Raw genomic sequence first — 21,313 nt, 5'->3', positions numbered from 1 at the left:
AAAAAAAAAGAACAAATGAAGACCCAAGTTAGTAGAAGGAAAAAAGTAACAAAGATCAGAGGAAAAATGAAACTAAAAACAAATAGAGAAGATCAATAAAACCAGGAGGTGCTTCCTTGAAAATATAAATAAATTGACAACATTGACAAACATTTAGCTAGACTCACCAAGAAAGAGAAGACTGGGGAAAAAACTGAAACAAGATACATTATAACTGACACTACAGAACAATGGATCATAAGAGACCAGTGAACAATTATACACCAACAATTTGACAACCTAGAAGAAATGGACAAATTTCTTGAAGCATACAAACTACCAAGACCAAATTGAAAAGAAACAGGAAATTGGAACATACCAATTACTAGTAAAGAGATTGAATCAGTAAACAAAAACCTCCCAATAAACAAAAGTCCAGGACCAGACAGCTTCACTGATGAGTTCTACCACACATTCAAAGAATTAATACCAATTCTCAAAATCTTCTGAACACTAGAAAAGGAGGAAACCCCTCCAAACTCATTTTACATGGCTGGCATTACCCTAATTCCAAAACCAGGCAAGGACACCTCAAGGAAATAAATTACAGGCTAATATCCATGGTGAATATAAGTGTAAAATTCTTCAACAAAATATTAGTAAACTGAATTCAACAATACATTAGAAGGACCACACACCATGATCAAATGAGATTTATTCCAGGAATGCAAGGATGGTGATTCCACATCCACCAATCAATGTGATATGCCACATTAACAAAATAAAATATAAAAATGATATGATCATCTCAACAGATGAATCATTTGACAAAATTCAACGTCCTTTCATAATAACAACTCTCAACAACCTGAGTATAGAAGAAATGTACCTCAACATAATAATAAAGACGATATATGACAAGCCCATGGCTATGTCATACTTAATGGCAAAAAGCTAACAGCTTTTCATCTAAGATCAGGAGCAATACAAGAATGCCCAGTCTAGCCACTTTTATCCAACATAGTATTGTAGGTCCTAGCTAGAGCAGTTAGATAAGAAAAAGATGTAAAACGCATCCAAATGGGAAATTAAGTAAAATTATCATTATTTGCAGATGACATTATATTATATATAGACAACCCTAAGACTCCAGCAGAAAACTGCTAGAACTAACAAACATTAAGTAAATTTGTAGGACACAATATCAATACAGAAATCATTTGTTTTTCTATACACTAATAACAAACTATCAGAGAAATTAAGAAAACAATTCCATTTACAATTGCATCAAAAAGAATAAAGTATCGAGGAATAAATTTAACCAGGGAGGTAAAATACCTACCTGTATACTAAAAACTATAAGACAATGATAAAAGAAATAGAAGATACAAATAATTGGAAAGATAATCTGTGCTCATGGCTTAGAACAATTTTTAGGATAGTTCTATTTTTAATTTTTTGAGGAAACTCCATACTGTTTTCCAGAGTGGCTGCACTATTTGCATTCCCACCAAAGTCCAAAGGGTTCCCCTTTCTCCACATCCTTACCAACATCTGTTGTTTCCTGAGTTGTTATTTTTTGCCATTCTGACAAGTGTGAGGTGGTATCTCATTATGGTTTTGATTTCTTTTTCCCTGATGATGAGTGTTGTTGAGCATCTTTTCAGTTGCACAACTGGGTATTGATCTAAAGGACACAAAAATGCTGATTTGAAGGGGCACATGCACCCCCAGTGTTTATAGCTGCACTATCAACAATAGCCAAATTATGCAGAGTTCAGATGTCCATCAACTGATGAATAAAGAAGATGTGGTATACACATGCACGCACACACACAACGGAATGCTACTCAGCAATGAAAAAGAATGGCATCTTGCCATTTGTAACAGTAAGGATGGATTTAGAGTGTATTAAGCTAAGCAAAATAAATCAGAGAAAGACAGATATATGATTTCACTCCTATGTGGAATTTGAGAGACACAGCAGATGAACATAGGGGAAGAGAAGGAAAAATAAGATATAAACAGAGAGGGAGGCAAACAATAAAAGACTCTTAAATACAGAGAACAAACAGGGTTGCTGGAGAAGAGGTAGTAGGGGGATGTGTTAAATGGGTAGTGGGCACTTGTTGGGATGAGCACTGGGTCTCATATATAAGAGATGAATCACTGGGTTCTACTCCTAAAGCCAAGAATACACTATATGTTAACTAACTTGAATTTAAATGTAAAAAAAAAATTTTTTTAAAGAATTGTTAAAATGTCCGTACTACCCAAATTAATCTATAGATTTAGTGCAATTCCTAATTCCAATAGCATTTTTCACAGAAATAGAAAAAACAATCCTAAAATTTGCACAGAACCACAAAGACCTCAAATATCCAAAGCAATCTTGAGAAAAAAAAACAAAAATGGAGGCATCATGTTCCTGATTTCAAACTATGTTGTAAAGCTATAGTAATCAAAACAGTATGGTACTGTCATAAAGCAGTCACATATAGATCAACAGAACAGAGAACCCAGAAATAAGCCCATGCATAATTAATTTCTAACAGAACCAAGAATTGACAATGGAGAAAGGACGGTCTCTTCAATAAATGGTGTTGGGAAAACTGGACAGCCCCATGTTGAAGAATGAAACTGGGCGAACATCTTATATCATACACAAAAATTAACTCAAAATAGATTAAAGCTTTGAACATAAGACCTGAAACAATGTAACTCTTAGAAGAAAACATAGGCATTAAGCTATTTGACATTGGTCGTGGTGGTGATTTCTTGAATCTGACGTCAAAAGCAAAGGCAACAAAAGCAAAAATAAATAAGTGGGAATACATCAAACTGAAAGCTTATTCACAGCAAAGGAAATCATCAACAACATGAAAAGACAACCTACTTACTGGAAAAATATTTGCCAATCATATCTGATAAGGGGGTAATATCCAAAATATACAAAGAACACATACAATGGAAAAAATGAACAATTCAACTTAAAAATGGGTAGAGAACCTAAACAGACATTTTCTGGAGAATACATACAGCTGACCAAAAGGTACATGAAAAGCCATTCAACATCACTAACGATCAGGGAAATGCAAACCAAACCACAATGAGATAGCACTTCACAGTTGTCTTTTTAATAATAGCCATTCTAATAGGAAATAAGTTTTGGAATGCATGTATAGGAAAAGGAACCCTTGTGCACTGGGCCGGTGAGAATGTAAATTGGTCCAGCTACTATGGAAATAGTATGGAGGTTCCTCAAAAAACAAAAAATAGAAATTCATATGATCCAGCAATTCTGCTTCCAAGTATTATCCAAACACTAACTCAAAAAGATACCTGTTCCCTCATGTTTATTGTAGCATAGTCAAGACAATACCAAAATGCAGAAACAACCTAAGTGCCCATTCATGAATGAATGAGTAAAGAAAATGTAATACACACATATACACACAAGAATATTCTTCAGCCATAAAATAGAAGGAAATCCTGACTTTTATGGATACCATGGATGGACCCTGAGGACATTATGCTAAATGAAATAAGTCCTATAGGGAAAAACAAATACTGTATGATCTCACTTATATGTAGAATCAAAACAAAACAAAAAGCTCAAACTCATACAGTCAAAGAACATACTGATAATTACCAAAGCAAAATTTGTGAACATAGTCAAAAGATACAAACTTCCAGTTATAAAATAAATCTTGAGATGTAATACACAGCATGGTGACCATAGTTAATACTGTATTTCAGATCTTAAATTTGCTAGAAGAGTAGATCTTAAAAGTTCTCATTATAGGAAAAAATAATTTTTCATAATAAAAAAAGGTGAAACCCAGAATGGAATGTAGAAGTACTTTTATCCAAACTGAATAAACTTGATCTTTGTTTTTCAAGAACTTACATGGTTAGACAAGTTGAAAAATAAAGAAATGACCAATATGTGAGAATATATCTAAACATGCACTACATAGAACAACCACAATATATTCATACTAGGGTCTGTTTTATAGCAATGGAAATAAATAGGCAACAGCATGGATGAATCTTAGTAGCCATGGTAGTAAAAAAAGAAAAAAAAAGCCTCAGAAGACTGCATACAGTATACTATCCTTTCTAGAAAATTCAAAACCAAAACTAAACAGTATAATATTCAGACAAATATGGATGAATGAATGAATGAATGAATATACATACAAACATTTGTTAATGATAAGAATAAAATTCAGGATAAGGAAAGCAAGGGGATGAGGAAAAGGAGGAATACAGAGGGTAAGATAAGTTCCTGATAATGTTTTAAGTCTTGTGTTGCATGGTGGATTTATGAGAGTTCATCATATTATTAAGGTATTAAATAAATATAGAAAAAACACAAATGGGCCAATGAGTTTACTTATAAATTGAGATATAGGAGTAGGACAATTCTGTGCACCTAATGTCAAAAATAATGTTATATGGAAACACAAAGGATGAAGAATAGTCAAGATACTTTTGAATAATGAAGGGGAGATGTACTTTACATTAGAAATAGTATAAAATTTTAGTAATTAGTGTAGTGGTGTCACAGAATCAAATAGAAAATGGAATAGAATTGAGAACTCAAAGATATAATCACAAAATAACACAATATGATTTCATTTATACAGAGTTCAAAGCAGACGAAAACTAAGCACTGTTTTATTTAGGAACATTTGAGCTAGTAGTACAACTATAGAGAAAAGCAGAAAATTAAATAGCAGTTACCTTTCAGGGGGTCTGGGGTTGACAATGAGGCATTTGTAAGCCCCTGACCATGCTCTAGGTCTTACCTTGGATGAGGTCACATGAAGTTCACTATCATTCTTTCAAATGTACATACACTTTTACATTTTTAAAAAATGGGAACGAATTAACTATACCTGGCACTAGGAAAAAAAATGTGCTTGCAAGCCAATAATCCATTTCCTGAGAAACAGAATCCACTAACTTGTCAAAAGGGAACATCCTGCCTTTCCCACATGTAAAACTGAAGCCAAGAAATTACAAGTGTTACTTTCTGAAAACTGTGAATCACTCAAAAAAATTCCTCCAAACATTAATGCTCCTGGACCACTTAATGTCTTTGAAGATACTAAATTAAGATTAGAGCAGTAAAACATTGATTCAATTAGCTTTGAAACTTGGCTTTCTGTCTGTTTCTACAGCAGGGCTAGGAAAGTGTTTTCTTTGCACAAGTAAACATGTAGTCTGCCATTTGGCGAATAAAATAAACAGCACTACATCAAAAAACAGAGACATGCGGCACAAATGACATCAGAGCATCTCTCAGACCTCTGCCTCATTGAAAAGACCAGTGGGATCAGGAGTAGGCTGGCACATCGACTGAGAGCTCCCCTTGAAATAGTCATCTGCAAACTCATACAAGAAAAGAGGGAGAATCCAAAATATTAGGGCCTGGTGAGATAAAGAGACCCTAATTGTGTTACCAGGGAAAACTGGTGTCTAGAGAAGCTTCTTGGATTTCCCAAGATCATAAAGTCAGGCAGACCCCAAACTTGGTTTCAGTGTGCTTTCCAGTACAGAGTTTTGGAGATAGCTGTGGGCAGCGAAGCAGATGACAGCCAAATTCATTAGCACCACCGCATCTTAATTGCCTTAGGGTAGCAATAAGGAATTTTCTAGAGAGAAACTTGACTGTGATACAATAGCTTAAAAGAGTAGGAAGGCCAGAAACCTGCTGCTTCTGAAAAGTGAAACTTTTAAAAATTTCATAGGTCCTAAGAGCAAGAATCAGAAGTTAAGTGCCAATGTAGGAACACTGCAGTCCTTTGGACACATATTAGCAGAGCTCTGTGATAGATCCACAAATGGATGTATCCTAGACAGAGGCGGAGCAAATAGATGCATATTCTCAACAACTGGATCTCTGTATAGAAATTACCTCAAATATTCCCAGCTCACCATAGCCATGAGTATAAGTGTTTTCTAAATATTAAAAATGTAAGGAATGTTAATTTTTAAAATATAAAAATCTACAAATTAAAATTTAAGACCACCACCTAAAAACCAGTGTTTTCATTTTTGCATATTGCAGTAGTCATCCCTTATCTGAGGGAGATACATTCCAAGACCCAAATGGATGCCTGAAATTGTGGATGGTACCAAACCCTATATACACTATGTTTTTCCTATACATACATACACACATACATACATAAGAAAGTTTAATTTATAAATTTGTCACAGTAAGATGAATAACTAATAACAATTATCACAATATACTGTAAGAAAAATTATGTGAATGGGGTCTCTATGAAAATACAACATTGTACTTGCCATTCTTCTTGTGATACTGTGAAGTAAAAATGCCTATGTGACGAGATGAATTGAGGCAAATGACATAGGCATTGTGACCTAGCATTAGGCTCCTATTGACATTGTGACAATAGTCAGCAACAGGATCCTCTCCCTCCTGACCGTGGTAGGATGTGGTAACTGAAACCATGGAAAACGAAACAGCAGAATGGGGGTGGGGTAAAACTACTTGCATATATGTACAATTTTATAAATAGTCATGTTTGATAATCTTTGGGTCATAAAAAAGTATTTCATCTTTCTAGTTTTCATGCTTATATTTAATGAATGGTTATATTTGATGTATAAATGAATTCACTTAATACTACCAAATTTGTAGCAGAAATTTAAGAATGATACATCTATATTGTGGTTTTGGGAACAGTCAAGGGAAAACCATAATTTTCCACACAGTGAATTTACAAGAGATCTGGGGAGGAAAAGATTTATTAAAATTCCTCAAATGAAAAGCTGAACAAGGTCTGAGAAGCTAGGAGATAGAACAGTCACAATGAAGGGCACAAGATAAGAGCAGAACAGAGGCATAAATAGGAAGGGGAGCAGTGGGTTCTGAAAAGAATTTTGTTTTAGCAAATGCTGTTGTGTAAAAGGTTTAAGGAGTTAGTGAGGGTGATTCTTGAAACAATTCAGTTTCCCTCCTTTTATAAATATACTTTTGTCTAATAACCATATGTATAATAAAAAGCATACTGCCATTTTTCTTCTAGAAAGATTAGTCCATACAAACTTTTAGTCCCCAATAAATTGGACCTTTGACAGAAACCATTTATGTAATCATATATTAGAAAAAAGGTGTTTTAGACAATGACCAATCCTCATCATTACAGAGAGAACCAACAGCTTTAAGGCACTAGTAGATTCATTCTTAAATTCAGCACCAGATACTCATCATCAACATAATTTTACTGACAAAACAATTGTAATACATTATTATATACCATAGACAGTAATGATAATTAATATGATAATTATGATAATAGTGACAGCTCATTTTTGTAGTCTTTGCCCCTTTTCAAAGATATTCTGCATACATCTTTTGGGATGAGCACTGAGTGTTGTATGGAAACCAATTGGACAATAAATTTAATATATTTAAATTTAAAAAAAAGGAAAGATTATGGAGCCGCTGAAGTGTGCAGGAAGCCAACATGAATATGAGGAAATTCATGAACAAATCTGCCCAAATGTGTTTATAAATGATTAAATTTATGAATAAAATGATATGGTTCTGGAAAAAAAAGATATTCTGCATAGAACAAAAATAGACACATAGATCAATGGAACAGGATAGACAGTCCAGAAATAAACCCACACCTATATGGTCAATCTATGAAAAAGGGGACAAGATATACAATAGGGAAAAGGTAGTCCTTTCAACAAATGGTGTTGGGAAAATTGGACAGCTACATGCAAAAGAATAAAACTGGACCACTTTTTTTTTAAAGAGTGTGAGTGTGAGCAGGTGAAAGGGGGCAGAAGGGGGGAGAGAGAGAGAGAAGAGAGAGAGAGAGAGAGAGAGAGAGAGAGAGAGAGAGAATGAATATCTTAAGCAGGCTCCATGCTCAGCATGGAGCCTGATGGAGGGCTTGATCCCACAACACTGGGATCATGACCTGAGCTGAAATCAAGAGTCAGACACTCAACCAACTGAGCCACCCAAGTGCCCTGGACCACTTTCTTATACCATACACAAAAATAAATTCAGAATGGTTTAAAGACCTAAATGTAAGACTGAAAACTGTAAAAATCCTAGAGGAAAACATGGGCAGTATTCTCTTGGACATCAGGAATAGCAAAATATTTATAGGTAGGTGTCCTCAGGCAAGGGAAACAAAAGCAAAAATAAAGTAGTGGGACTACACCAAAATAAAAAGCTTCTGCACAGCAAAAGAAATCATCAACAAAACTAAAAGGCAACCTAGTAAATGGGAGAGTGGATATTTGCAATTGATACAGCTGATAAGGGGTTAATATACAAAATATATAAAGAATTTCTATAACTCAACACCAGAAAACAATCAGATTAAAAAATAGAGTACCTGAATAGCCATTTTCCCAAAGAAGACACACCAGTGGCCAACAGACAGTACTAATCATCAGGGAAATACAACAAAATCACAATGAGATATACCTCACACCAGCCAGAATGGCTAGTATCAAAAAGACAACAAGTGTTGGCGGAGGATGTGGAGAAAAGAGAATCCGCATGCACTGTTAGTGGGAATGTAAATTGGTGCAATCACTGTGGGAAACATTATGGAGGTTCCTCAAAAAATTAGATATATGATATAATCCAGTTATTCTACTACTATGTATTTACCTAAAGAAAATGAAAATGCAGATTCAACAAAAATACATGCACTCCAATATTTATTTATTTATTTTTCAATATATGAAATTTATTGTCAAATTGGTTTCCATACAACACCCAGTGCTCATCGCAAAAGGTGCCCTCCTCAATACCCATCCCCCACCCTCCCCTCCCTCCTACCCCCCCATCAACCCTCAGTTTGTTCTCAGTTTTTAAGAGTCTCTTATGCTTACTGAAGCATTATTCACAATAGCTAAGGTATGGAAGCAACCCAAGTATCTACCGATAGGTAAATGGTGAAAGAAGAGGTGGTTTATATGTGTATAATGGAATATCAGCCACAAAAAGAATAAGATCTTGCCATTTCCGGCAACATAGATGGACATAGACGGTATTATGCTAGGTGAAATAAGTCAGAAAAAGATAAGTATCATATGATTTCACCTATACATGGAATTTAAAAAGCAAAACAAATGAACAAAAAACCAGACTCTTAAACACAGAGAACAAACTGCTGATTGTCAGAGGGGTGGTGGGTAGGGGGATAGGCTAAATAGATAATGGAGATTAAGAGATATAGACCTCCAGTTACAAAATAAATAAATCCTGTGATGAAAAGTACAGCACAGGGAATATTGTCAATATTTAATAACGTTGTATGATGACAAATGGTGACAATACTTATTGTGATGAGCACTGAGTAATGTATAGAATTGTCAAATCAATATAACATCTAATATAAACTAATGTAACATCATTTGTCAATTATACTTAATTTTAAAAACAGATACCCTGCATAGGAATTATCTTGTATTCTCACACATAAGTTAGTGCTGATCTTGAGGTTTGGTACTATCCAGGTAAGGAGTCTGGATGATCATAATTTTTACTGAGACAATGGAATTTGGTACGTTTACATACAGAACTGTTAGAAGAATTAGCACTTCCAGATCTTTACACATTTGTGGAGCTAATGAAAAGAATACTGGGCTCAAGACTAATGAAAACTCTATAATATTGAGAGTCATTTTTCTGTTTCCCCACCTGTCATTACGGCAATGATAATGGCAAAGATAAAATGGAGTTACATGGATTTAAGTTCTTACGACCAGTGCCTTGCTTCTAGTAGGTACTCAACATATATTTGTGGAATTTGATGCTGATTTCATAAGTTATAGTCGGAGCATATATTGGGAAGGACTCTACTGCCAAGTGGGAGAAATCCAGTATAAACTGACTTTTAAAAAGTCATTGGTTCAGGTAACTGGGAGGTTGGCAGGATGATACATTAGTAATGGCTAAATCTCAAGCCTCCAGCAGTGTCAACCAACACAATGCCTCTCTCCTGGCTCTGAGTTGTTCAAATTACCATTCTCAAAGACGCTCTCTCCACATAGTCTGTGATAGCCAGCAGCAGCTCCAGGCTTTTACCCTCTGTGGACGTAGCGATAATTCGCTCAATGACCATTCTAGCAGAAGTCCTGGTGAAGATTCTCACTGGTCATCTTTTGAGCTGGAGTCAGGGTAGGGGGTGAACCCTGCCTAACCCACACGGATAATTTCCCAGAGGAGAGGAGATATTCTTTTACCAGAAGAAGAAAGGATGGACAAGTAAAGTGACAAATGTCTAGAAGAGAGAAACTTTTTAAACCATTTGTCATGAATGAGGACTACATAGTGGGAATGGATGAGATATGGGAGTCAGGAAAATCATAGCTTGGAATGTAACATTCATTCTCCTATATATTTATAGATACCGAGACTACCGTGACCCTCCTCATTCACTGGTGCCCTATGGCTACACACTGCAGTTCTGGCACGTCCTAGCAGCTCGATTGGCTTTTATCATTGTGTTTGAGGTATCTTCTCTTAACCAATTCCTTTACTACCTTTGCCATTAATGAAGTAACTGAGAATAATGCATAAATGCAACTGTGAGAACTTTCAATGTTGATTACATATGTCCAGAAGTATTAGAGTAATATTATATAGCCTCTTTTTTAAATCCTTTTTACCTTGAGTTGTTCAAGAAATAATTGAAAGTCCATTGTTGATTGTTAATGGATAAACCAGAAATCATTAGTCCTAATACTCTAGGGCCATTGTTCTTCAACTTTAGGAAAATTGTAGGTTTTATTATCACTACTCACAGAGATTCAGATACATCAGGTCTGTAATTTGCTTTTCACAAGCTCTCCAAGATGATTCTTCCTGATGTAGGTGTTCAAAGACTATAGTCTGGAAAACATTGAACTGGGTATTATACAAGTGGTAGCCTCTGGTTGTGTGTCATTATGACATTATATTTAAGACACAAATAAGTATTCATTACTTGGATTGAGGGGCAGAGAGAGAGAGAGGGAGACACAGAATCCGAAGCAGACTCCAGGCTCTGAGCTGTCAGCACAAAGCCCAACATGGGGCTCGAACTCATAAATGGTGAGATCATGACCTGAGCCGAAGTCAGACACTTAACCGACTGAGCCACCCAGATGCCCCAAATCATTTGTATTTCTATGACTGTACTTATAAGTGGAAATTTGATACCCATTTATATATGTTAAAAGCCAGAATAAAGAAAAACCAAGACTGCCTCTTGACTTGGACTGGAAGTTTCCTATACCTCTTTTTCATTTGTTTTTTTCTTCACTCCAAGAAACTAAGAGAAGACAAGTTGTTCTTCCCTGGGAATTCACTTATCAATGACTCAGTCCCTCTTTAAAGTTTTTAATACTTTAGAATTATGAGAGACTTTAAATTATCATCTGGTACTTTACTGATAATCCTCATATAGGCAAATAGAAATGACAGTGATTCTAGAGTTTCAGCTATTAGTAAGTCAGGTAAAGAATTTGTGGCAGTTTACTGGAAAAAAGTTTCTTCCTGAAATGATCACTTCCCTTAGGCCTACTGATAATTCTTACAATTAAAATTTCCAAAGCAAATTTAGCAATTTGTATTTGCAACATTTTCTTATAATTTTCACAATAATGCCCATCTTACACATGAGTAAATTGAAGCTCAGAGTGACTTATTCTCAGCTAAACAAACAGCTCTTAAGTAATAAAAGCTACAGAGCCAAGATTCAACCCTAGGTTTTCTGATTCCATAGTATATGTACTTCCGGCTCTCCTTTGCATTCTCTGACCACTGGTTCTCCACATTCTTTCCTTATTCCTTTTCTCATTCCCTATGAAGTGTCATCAGACCAAGTTTGGTCCTCACCTATCCCTGTGGTCTTCTTTCCTCACACACACCTCCCTTGACCTCATTCCACTTTCCAAACACTTGAGAGGCTCCACGTCCCTGGAGTGAGAGGCATTCTTGCACCAATTCCCAGAGCTCTTTCCACTAAGGATGGGCAATAAACCTAACTTGTTGTATTCTCCTTTATGTTTTTAGCATCTCGTGTTTTGTATAAAGCACCTCATTTCATATCTGATCCCAGACCTCCCAAAAGATCTAAGGGATCGAATGAGAAGAGAAAAATACTTGATTCAAGAGATGATGTACGAAGCAGAACTGGAGCGTCTCCAGAAGGAACGAAAGGAGAGGAAGAAAAATGGAAAAGCACACCACAACGAGTGGCCATGACCAGGTAGGTGAGAGGTGTGCTCATGGTCCGAAACCTCTCCTTGGGTTGAAGTTAGTGCTTTAAACTCCTTGAATCAAAGCTTGCCATCATTCTACTGATATGAGTCAAACTCCTTAGAAGCTTCTCAAGCCAGCTTATTTCTTAATTGCACAATTTAACTTTATCTTCCATTTGCACATAATTCCTGCAACTCTTCTCTACCTCCATGACACTCTTGGCCTGGTAGTCAAGGTCTTTGTGAGTTGGCCTTATTATTCCCTGAAATAAACCTTCTTTTCTGCCTTCTACTCCTGTTTGGCAGTTCTCTTTAAACAGAAAAGAGTCCTGTTGCCTTGGGGATATTAAAGTCACCTTTTTATCTCACCCAAGATGGCCCTCCCTCCATCACCCACTTATTGTTTCCTTCCAGGATGGTCCATGTCACACCATACCCTCTAGTAAGTTTTCCCCAGACTTATCAGCCTGCTGAGACTCACTTCTTAGAAACTTCTCCGGTTATTGCATCATTACTACGTGTATTGACCTATATATTGAACTGTATTATTTATGATTTTCAAATAGTTATCAGGCTTCCCCAGCACAATTGTAAGCATCTTTAGGAATGGTATCTTTATGGATGGTAATTTTATTCTTCCAACTAGTTAGCATAGCATTAAGCACATGGCACCCATTAAATGCAATTCAGTGAATAAAGGATGTGGATTAAGGCTAAAAGCATTGTAAGACAGTTTCATAATGTTTCCACATATCTTATCAGAAAGTTTTCCTGAGACCTTCTCTCAGGTAAGTCAGTTATTGGCTGTGTGTCCTTGGACAACTCAGTTCACCTCTGGGCCTCAGTTTCCTCACAAATGAAATGATTAGATGAGCTCTCAGTTTTAGTACTCTGTAAATCTAATATTACAGCATTCCTTTTGCCTTCCTCACCCTCATTTCTCCCCCTCCACTTGTTTGAAGACTAACTTTGAAAACATTTTTCAAAATTTTGCCTCCAAAGAAAAATGAGATATACAGGGGAAAAAAAGTATGTTTTTCATTTTTCATATTGATTACGATGTAGACAATATCTACAGGGATATTTGTTGTTCAGCTAGTGCAGTTGTGTTGCCCCAGATCTGTGTTAAGAGTCTAGGAGGTTATTTTGAGTTGGATATGAAGGTGGACTTGGAGGAAATCACCCAGACCCCAGGCCCACAAGGACAATAGTATATAGATATTGAACAATGCCCCTCCCTCAATTCCAAAGTAGGTCTTGGTTTCACTAAAAGTAAGACATTTTTTGCAACGTAATAATTTTGCCATTTCCTAGATTTGCCATCTGACTATGTGACTTTGGGAAAATTGCCTACTTTTTCTGAGCCTGTTTATTTGACAGAACTAATATGCAGCTCAAATAAGGCAATGTATGTGAGACATGTATGAAACAATAAAGTGCTACAGAATACTACACGGGATTTGTATTGTTAAACGTTGTGTTATGCTCCACCAGATTCTAGACCTGGCTTTTCCATTCTCTGTACGACCTGGAATGGAATATTCATGTGGATTTGATTTCCACATTTACAGAAGTAAAGAAGTTGGACTGAACAATACTTTAAGAGTCTATCCAGTTTTTAATATTACACTGTATGTTAACTAACTAGAATTTAAGAACTTAAAAAGAAAATAAAAATAAAAAAAGAGCCTATCCAGTTTTAACGCTCTGGGATTCTAGAATTTGTTCCAAGCCCCATTCTGATCACCTCTTCTCTGGCTCTGGTCAGCCTTCAAAGGAAAATGGCTGACTATCCAGATGGCTTTGTTTAGGGTAGGAGGCAGACATTAGTGAAGAGAATTGCTCCCAGGAGCTCCAGTAGCCAAGACCAAGGTGAGGTAAGCGGCATTACTACTTCTAGGGGCTGCACTGGGCTATAAGGCTAGTAACCAATTGGGAGTTTTTTCTGGCCTCATCATTGTGGGTTGCTTTCTCCCCAGAGGCCATTTCTAATTTTTGCTTGAAAGCATAGTATTTGTCTGTCTTATTCCTCCAACAGTTGGCAGGATGTCACCTTGCTTCAGACTGCCTTTCTGACTCAGTCTGTTCATCTGTAAAGCAGGCACAATAATGTTTATACCATACCTGACTCAGTTTGGGGTTGCAAATTCTTTCAATGCCTTTGATTCATGGTGAGTACAAATAAACCATTGCACACCGTGTTCTTAAGCCATTGTGTGTACATGGGGTTTCAATGCCTTCTTTCCTCTTTCTAGGTAACAGTTCATTTCCAAGCCAAGGACCTGAAACCTGTTTACTTCTCCCAGCTGTGCAAAAGCACATTCAAGTGAATGACTAAAATGCAACCGCAGTGCATGTCGCAGACATTGGCAGCAGCAGGGGAGTCAGCACCCTTAAAGGACTACCTGGGAAATCATGCTGCTGTGAAATCACGTTGCAGCACACAATTGCTCTCTATCCATAGACCATTCTTGACCAAGCAAGCATGCACATCATGGGCAGTTACATTCTCAAGTTTTTAAAACCAAGGGGAACTTGTATACTGGGCCTGTTTTTCAGCCTGTTTGCTACCTTTTTTGCATTCTGCCCCATGTGAATTTTACAGACACTGGGCTAATAAGGGTATTCAGACACCTGGACACACATTCCTGGAATGTCATTATATGGTCCTAATTCCACGTCACTGAACGATACAGACAAGACCCTGTTTACAACTTTTTCTTTTTTTTTTTAATTTCAGATCTTTCTGAGGAGATTATTATATATGACATATCTATAGCTATGTGTATGGCCATAGATGTATTTCTGTGTGTACATATGTATAGTCATGTATTCTTACATATGTACATACAAATACAGAGATATATAAAGTACATAGAAATTCCTTACTTGTAAATAGCCAAAGGGTACTGACATGAATGACAAATTTTCACATTTAAATAGTCATCAACATGAAGCCATGTTTAATGCTTGTATAATGTGATGCAATAAAATTTAAAATAAATTTATGCACATGGAATATTTTCAGTTGGGTCTTCTGAAATTCTGTCATATTTTTTTCTCATAGAATAAGAGAAATTAGAGTGAGATCTTTAAAGGAAGATTTATTACTCCCACACACTCCTGAGAAATCACTTCAGACAGAGTACATTTTTTTTTCCATCTTGTTTCTAGGCTACTTTTTTAGAATATCAAGCCAACTAATTAGATATGTCTCAGAAGAACTTGGAAAATGTCATTGACATAACTTTGTTGAGGAAATATGAAATATAGCCAATGACACTTACGTATGATGTTTTAATTGCCCTGATTAGTTTGGTCTGCTAATCTTTGGAAGAGGCCATACATCTGTTTAAAAAAAAAAAAAAAAGGGTTTCTAAACAATGCCTGTTGTGGTTACTCTTTTCTAAAGAGAGCAGAACCTGCCCTTGAACTATGTTATCATCTTGCCTATGTGAGTTAAGGAGATGAAATGCTCCCATTACCAGGTCCATCAAACACTGTCCTCGTTTAGATATGTATTCACGTAAGCCGGTTGATTCCCAAAGACCTTAGGTGTTTTCTTAGCCTATATAGTACCAGCAGTCAGAGTGGCATTGGACAGGGTAGAACTTCAACCATTTCTTAGTTTTCTCTATGACCTGATGTTCCTGGGAGTGAAATCCTAACCCTAGCAGGGCCTAAACTAAGGAGATGCACTTTATGGAAACTGAGACAAAAAGCCATTGAAAGAGTTTTCTTTTCAATCACTGGCTGAGAAGTCTGTGAACTTTTTCACAGCAGCCCCAGGGAAAAGGAATTTCCATGAAAAGTCTCCAGAGATGAAATGCAAAGAGATTCCAATAAGACAACTTGCCATACTGACTCAGCTTGTCACTTTTGTTCAGTATGCCTGAAGCTCCACCCCAAGCATCATGGCCCAATAAATCCTTGGGGCAGGTAGAACAGTGGGGGCAAAGAATTGTGAGTCCCTCTTTGGGTTTGGAATGGGCCATGAACAGTCACGGCTAGGTAGAGGATTACCAAAGGCACTGATCAGGATAAAGAAGTAAACATTTATTAAGTGCAACTTTCTCCCTGGTCTGAGCATAAACTGAACTTAACTCCATGACCAAAACCTCTTTCTGCCTGTGGTGTCCTGCCTTTGCTATTCCAAGTGTTTCTGTCAATCACAATTCCTGATTCCCTGTTTGGGGTACAAGGAAAATGTGGTGAATATCTTAAGATGTCTTTAGGATTGTAGGGAGGAGGAAGGCAAAGAAAGAGAAGAGAATTTCTGATATACTTAATAAGAAATCAAGTGTTAGGAATAACATCACCAAATTGGAGACATAGGTTCCTCTCTTTGTTCCCCCTCACAAGAAGAAAACTAACAACCATTCATGGATAAGACCACAGAGAGAAACTTAGAATGCAACAGTGATGCTGAAGCACCCCCTGTACTATGGGGACCAAAAACGACCACATTAGAATGGTAAGAGGAGCAGCTACTCGCTGACCAGATTGCCCCTCTTCCAGGCTGGTACAGTGCTATGCCAAGAGGTCTCCTCTGAGCCTGCAGTTCCTTCAGGGGGAAAAGAGAGCTCAGTGTGAACATCCAGCACCCCCAGTATTGTGGGTCACTTCTTAGCAGTCCTCATTCTAATTTTGCCCCACAGGAATTGCAGGGGAACATGCAGAACTTGACCACTGGGAACCTGATTGTGATGGAGGACAGGGAGGAGCTTGCATCAACCAGCAATCAGATCTTGGAAAATTGAGTTCCTAGCTGCAATGCCCAAGAAATAATCAGAACCAGTGGCTTTGTTTATCTGCAGAGCCATGACCAGGGAACTTGGTGGGATGCCTGATTCAGGATGGCTGAATAAAAACAAAATCCAATTATATGCTGCCTAAAAGACACACATAGACTGAAGAGAAAGAAAAAGATATTTCAATTAAATGGTAACCAACAAAACAAAACCCAAAAGGTACCTATACTTATCAGAAAAAATAGGTGTTAAATTAAAATGGTAAAAGGAAGCAAAGGAGTCATTATATAATAATAAAGGGGTTAACCCATCTAGAAAATATAATAATTGTAAATATTTGCACCCAGCATCAGAACACCTAAACATATAAACCAAAGGTAATGTAGGGGCACCTAGGTGGCTCAGTTGGTTGAGCGTCCGACTTCGGCTCAGGTCATGATCTCACAGCTCGTGGGTTCAAGCCCCGCATCAGGCTCTGTGCTGACAGCTCGGAGCCTGGAGCCTACTTCGGATTCTGCGCCTCCCTCTCTCTCTCTGCCCCTAACCCAGTTGTGTTCTGTCTCTGTCTCTCTCAAAAATAAACATTAAAAAAAGTTTAAATCAAAGGTAATAGAGTTAAAAGGAGAAATGAATGGCAATACAATACTAATTAGAGACTTCAATACCCCTTTCAATAATGGATAGATCATCCAGACAGAAAATCAATAAGAAAATGGCAGATTTGAATAACACTATAGACCAAATGGAATAACAGACCTATGGAGAACATCTATCTGACAATACCAGAATACACATTCTTCTCAAATGCACACAGAACTTTTTCTAGGATAGACCCTATGTTAAACTACACAATAAGTCTTTGCAAGTTCAGAAAGATTGAAATCATACCAAGTATTCTCTTTGTCCATAATGGTATGAAACTACACATCCATAAAAAAGGGAAACCGGAAAATTCATGAACGCACAGAGATTAAACAACACTCTCCTTAACAACCTGGATCAAAAAAGAAATTAAAAATATCTTGGGACAAATGAAAGTGGAAATACAACATACTGGAATTTATGGAATGCAGCAAAGCAGCTCTAAGAGGGAAGTTCACAACAGTAAATGCCTACATTAATAAACAAGAAATACCTCAAATAACCTATTCTACACCCTAAGGAACTAGAAACAGAAGAACAAACTGAGCCCAAAGTTAACAGAGGAACAAAATAATAAAGATTAGAATAGAAATAAGAGAACAGTAAACAATTCAAAAGATTATCTTTTCATAAAATCAACTCTTAGTTTTGTTAAAATTGACAAACTTTTAGCAAGGCTGACCAAGGGAAAAAGAAAAGACCCAAATCAGCAAAGTTATAAATGAGAAAGGAGACATTACAACTGAATCCACAGAAATGCAAAGATCATAAGAGGCAACTAAGAAAAATTACATGCCAATAAACTGGAATACCTCGAATAAATGAAAAAAATTCCTAGAAACATGCAACTTACCAAGACTGAATCAGGAATAAATAGAAAATCTGAACAGACTAGGGACTCCGCCTGGCTGGCTCAGTCAGTTAAGCATCTGACTTCTGCTCAGGTCATGATCTTGGGGTTCATGAGTTCAAGCCCTGCATCAGGCTGTCTGCTGTCAGTGTGGAGCCTATGGATCCTATGTCCCCCTCTCTCTCTGCCCTTTCTGTGCTTGCACTCTGTGTCTCACTCAAAATAAATAAATAAACTTGAAGAAAAAAAAAATGTGAACAGAACAATTTCTAGTAAGGTGATTAAACCAGTAATCAAAATTTTCCCACTGAAGAAAAGCTCCAGGCCCAACGGCTTCAATGGTATATTTTGCCAAACATTTAAGCAAGAATTAATGCCAATCTTTCACATATCTTTCCAAAAAAATCAAAGAAGATGGAAGACTTCAAAACTCATTTTTCAAGGTCAGGGTTACTCTGATACCAAAATCAGAAAAGGGACACTGTAAGGGAAAGAAAACTAGAGGCCAATGTCCCTAATGAATAAGATGCAAACATTCTCAAGAACATACTAGCAAGCTGAATTCGGCAGCACGTTAAGAGTATCATTCACCAGGATCTGGTGGGATTTATCTCTGGGGGCAATGATGATTCAACATACACAATTCAATAAATATGATACATCACATTAATCGAATGAAAGAAAAAAAGCATATGATTATATCAGTAGGTAACACCAAGTTTTTGACAAAATTCAACATTTGTTTATAATAACTCCTAACAAATTAGGTATAGAAGGAACATATTTCAACATAATAAAGGTCACATTTGACTAGCCCACAGCTAATATCATATTCAATAGTGAAAGGCTGAAAAGCTTTTCCTCTAAGAACAAGAACAAAGGTGACTACTCTGACCATTCCTATTCAACACAGTAATTGAAGTCCTATCCAGAGCAATCAGGTAAGAAATAAAAAACATCAGAAATACAAAGGAAGAAGTAAAATTGTCTCTGTTTACAGATGATTTTATATAGAGAAAATCTATAAAGACTGACTACAATTACTAAAAAATTGTTAGATCTAGTCAATGAATTCAGTAAAGTTGTAGGAAACAAAATTAACATAAAGAATCACTAGCAATTCTCATGCATTAGAAGAACAAATACTGTTAAAATGTCCATACTACCCAAAGCAATCTACAGACTTAATGCAATCCCTATCAAAATAATGACAGCATTTTTCACAGAACTAGAACAAAGAATCCTAAAGTTTGTACAGAACCACAAGACACTGAATAGCCGAAGCAATCTTGAAAAAACAGAACTGGTATCATGCTGGAGAGGAGCTTGGGAAGATGGTGTTGTAGGAGAACCCTAAGCTCACCTCATCCCAGCTTTACAGCTAGATTTATCACTCACATCCAAGTAAATAAACTGGAGAGTGATCCCAAGACGGGCAGAACAAACTCTACAACTAAACGTAGATAAGAAGCTGCATTGGAGAGGTTAGGAAGGGCAGAAACAGTGGTGAGGATCTGCCTGCAGGAGGGAGGGGGCTGCAGTCATGCTGAGGGGAAAGCACCAGGGAGGCCACATGGGGAAAATGAATTCCCAGGTCTGGCCTTGGAAACTAGAAGGGACTGAATTCCCTGCTTTCAGGGGACTTTAAAAGTCAGCTGACTTGGGGGTACCTGTGTGGCCCAGTCCTTTGAGCATCAGATTTCACCTCAGGTCATGATCTCAAGACTTGTGGGTTGGAGCCCCATGTCAGACTCTGGGAGCCTGCTTCAGATCCTGTGTCTTCCTCTGTCTCTCCCCCACTCGCACTCGATCTCCCTCTCTCAAAAATAATGAAAACATTTTTAAAAATCTCTAGGAAAACAAGCCAGCTGACTCAGCACTGGGCAAGCCAGGAGGGGGAGTGATAGCCAGTTTCCACCCTTAAAGAAACGGTAGTCCAAGGAGAAGTAACATAGAAACAACAGCTTACACAATGGGAAGGAGCTCTGTTTATATTGATTTGGGAGCATGTTGGGGGAAGGGGAACAAAGTAGCTGGCAGGTAACATTTTCCTCCCCCACCCCTCAGCATGAACACAGAGCCACGTGTGGGAGGCAACAATGAACAGACACTTGCTATTCAACTTGTTAGCAGTGTGCCTGCCCATGAGTTCTCCCTGAGGACTCCAAGCCTGCTGGCCTTGGCCCTGGGCTCAGTGCAAATCTTGCTAAAGCCCGCACACCCTACCCAGCTACTGTATGCACAGATGTGACACGCCACAGTTGCCATACTTCTTACCCAGCCATTGTGCACATAGACACTGGGAGCATAGATGCTGCACCCAGCCACTGCAGGAGAAGATGCTGCAGACCGCTGGCCACTACAGTTGCTGCATTTCATGCCCCCAGTGGCCACTGGGCTGTGAGGAATAGAGCAGGACTAGTGGCTCAGTGCAAATCTTGCTAACAGTGCCACCCAGCACCTGAGCCCTTCTGCTGTCACAGCCCCTCAAAGCCAGCCTGCCTGGGGCTCACTAGTATCACAGAGAGCAAGCACAGTCCATCACAGGCAGAGAGTCAGTGCAGATGTCTGGAGTGAAAGGAAAAGCGATTCAGATTCAATAGCAGGATGCAAGCAACACACATAGGAGACTCCTTTGAAGAGCCAGGTTCTGATGAACAGGAGACATTGCACTGGAGGTCACTACAGGACCTCTTCTTCAGATGTCTTCTACTCTGAAGAGCAGAAGATGTATGTATCTGACCTTCTTAACATACAGAAACAGACATGGTGAGGTGGACAAAATGAGGAGACAGAGAAATATGTCCCAAACGAAAGAATAGGACAAAAT

General features: G+C 37.6%; 1 protein-coding gene across 5 annotated transcripts in view; it reads left to right on the top strand.

Moving 5' to 3' along the window:
• ANO4 (anoctamin 4) overlaps nt 1-15,259 on the top strand; it is a 426,134-nt gene extending 410,875 nt beyond the window's left edge. For all 5 annotated transcript variants that reach the window (XM_058741647.1, XM_058741645.1, XM_058741644.1 and 2 more), the window contains 3 exons: nt 10,404-10,509; nt 12,053-12,248; nt 14,496-15,259. In XM_058741647.1, coding sequence (XP_058597630.1) covers nt 10,404-10,509; nt 12,053-12,244 — 298 coding nt within the window. In that variant the 3' untranslated portion in view covers nt 12,245-12,248; nt 14,496-15,259. The remainder of the gene's footprint in view (nt 1-10,403; nt 10,510-12,052; nt 12,249-14,495) is intronic.
• The last annotated feature ends 6,054 nt before the right edge of the window (nt 15,260-21,313 follow it).

This window comes from Neofelis nebulosa, chromosome 8, assembly GCF_028018385.1.
Source record: "Neofelis nebulosa isolate mNeoNeb1 chromosome 8, mNeoNeb1.pri, whole genome shotgun sequence".
NCBI lineage: Eukaryota > Metazoa > Chordata > Mammalia > Carnivora > Felidae > Neofelis > Neofelis nebulosa.
Note: the sequence above shows the minus strand (reverse complement) of the source record. Positions and strands in the feature narration are given on the sequence as shown.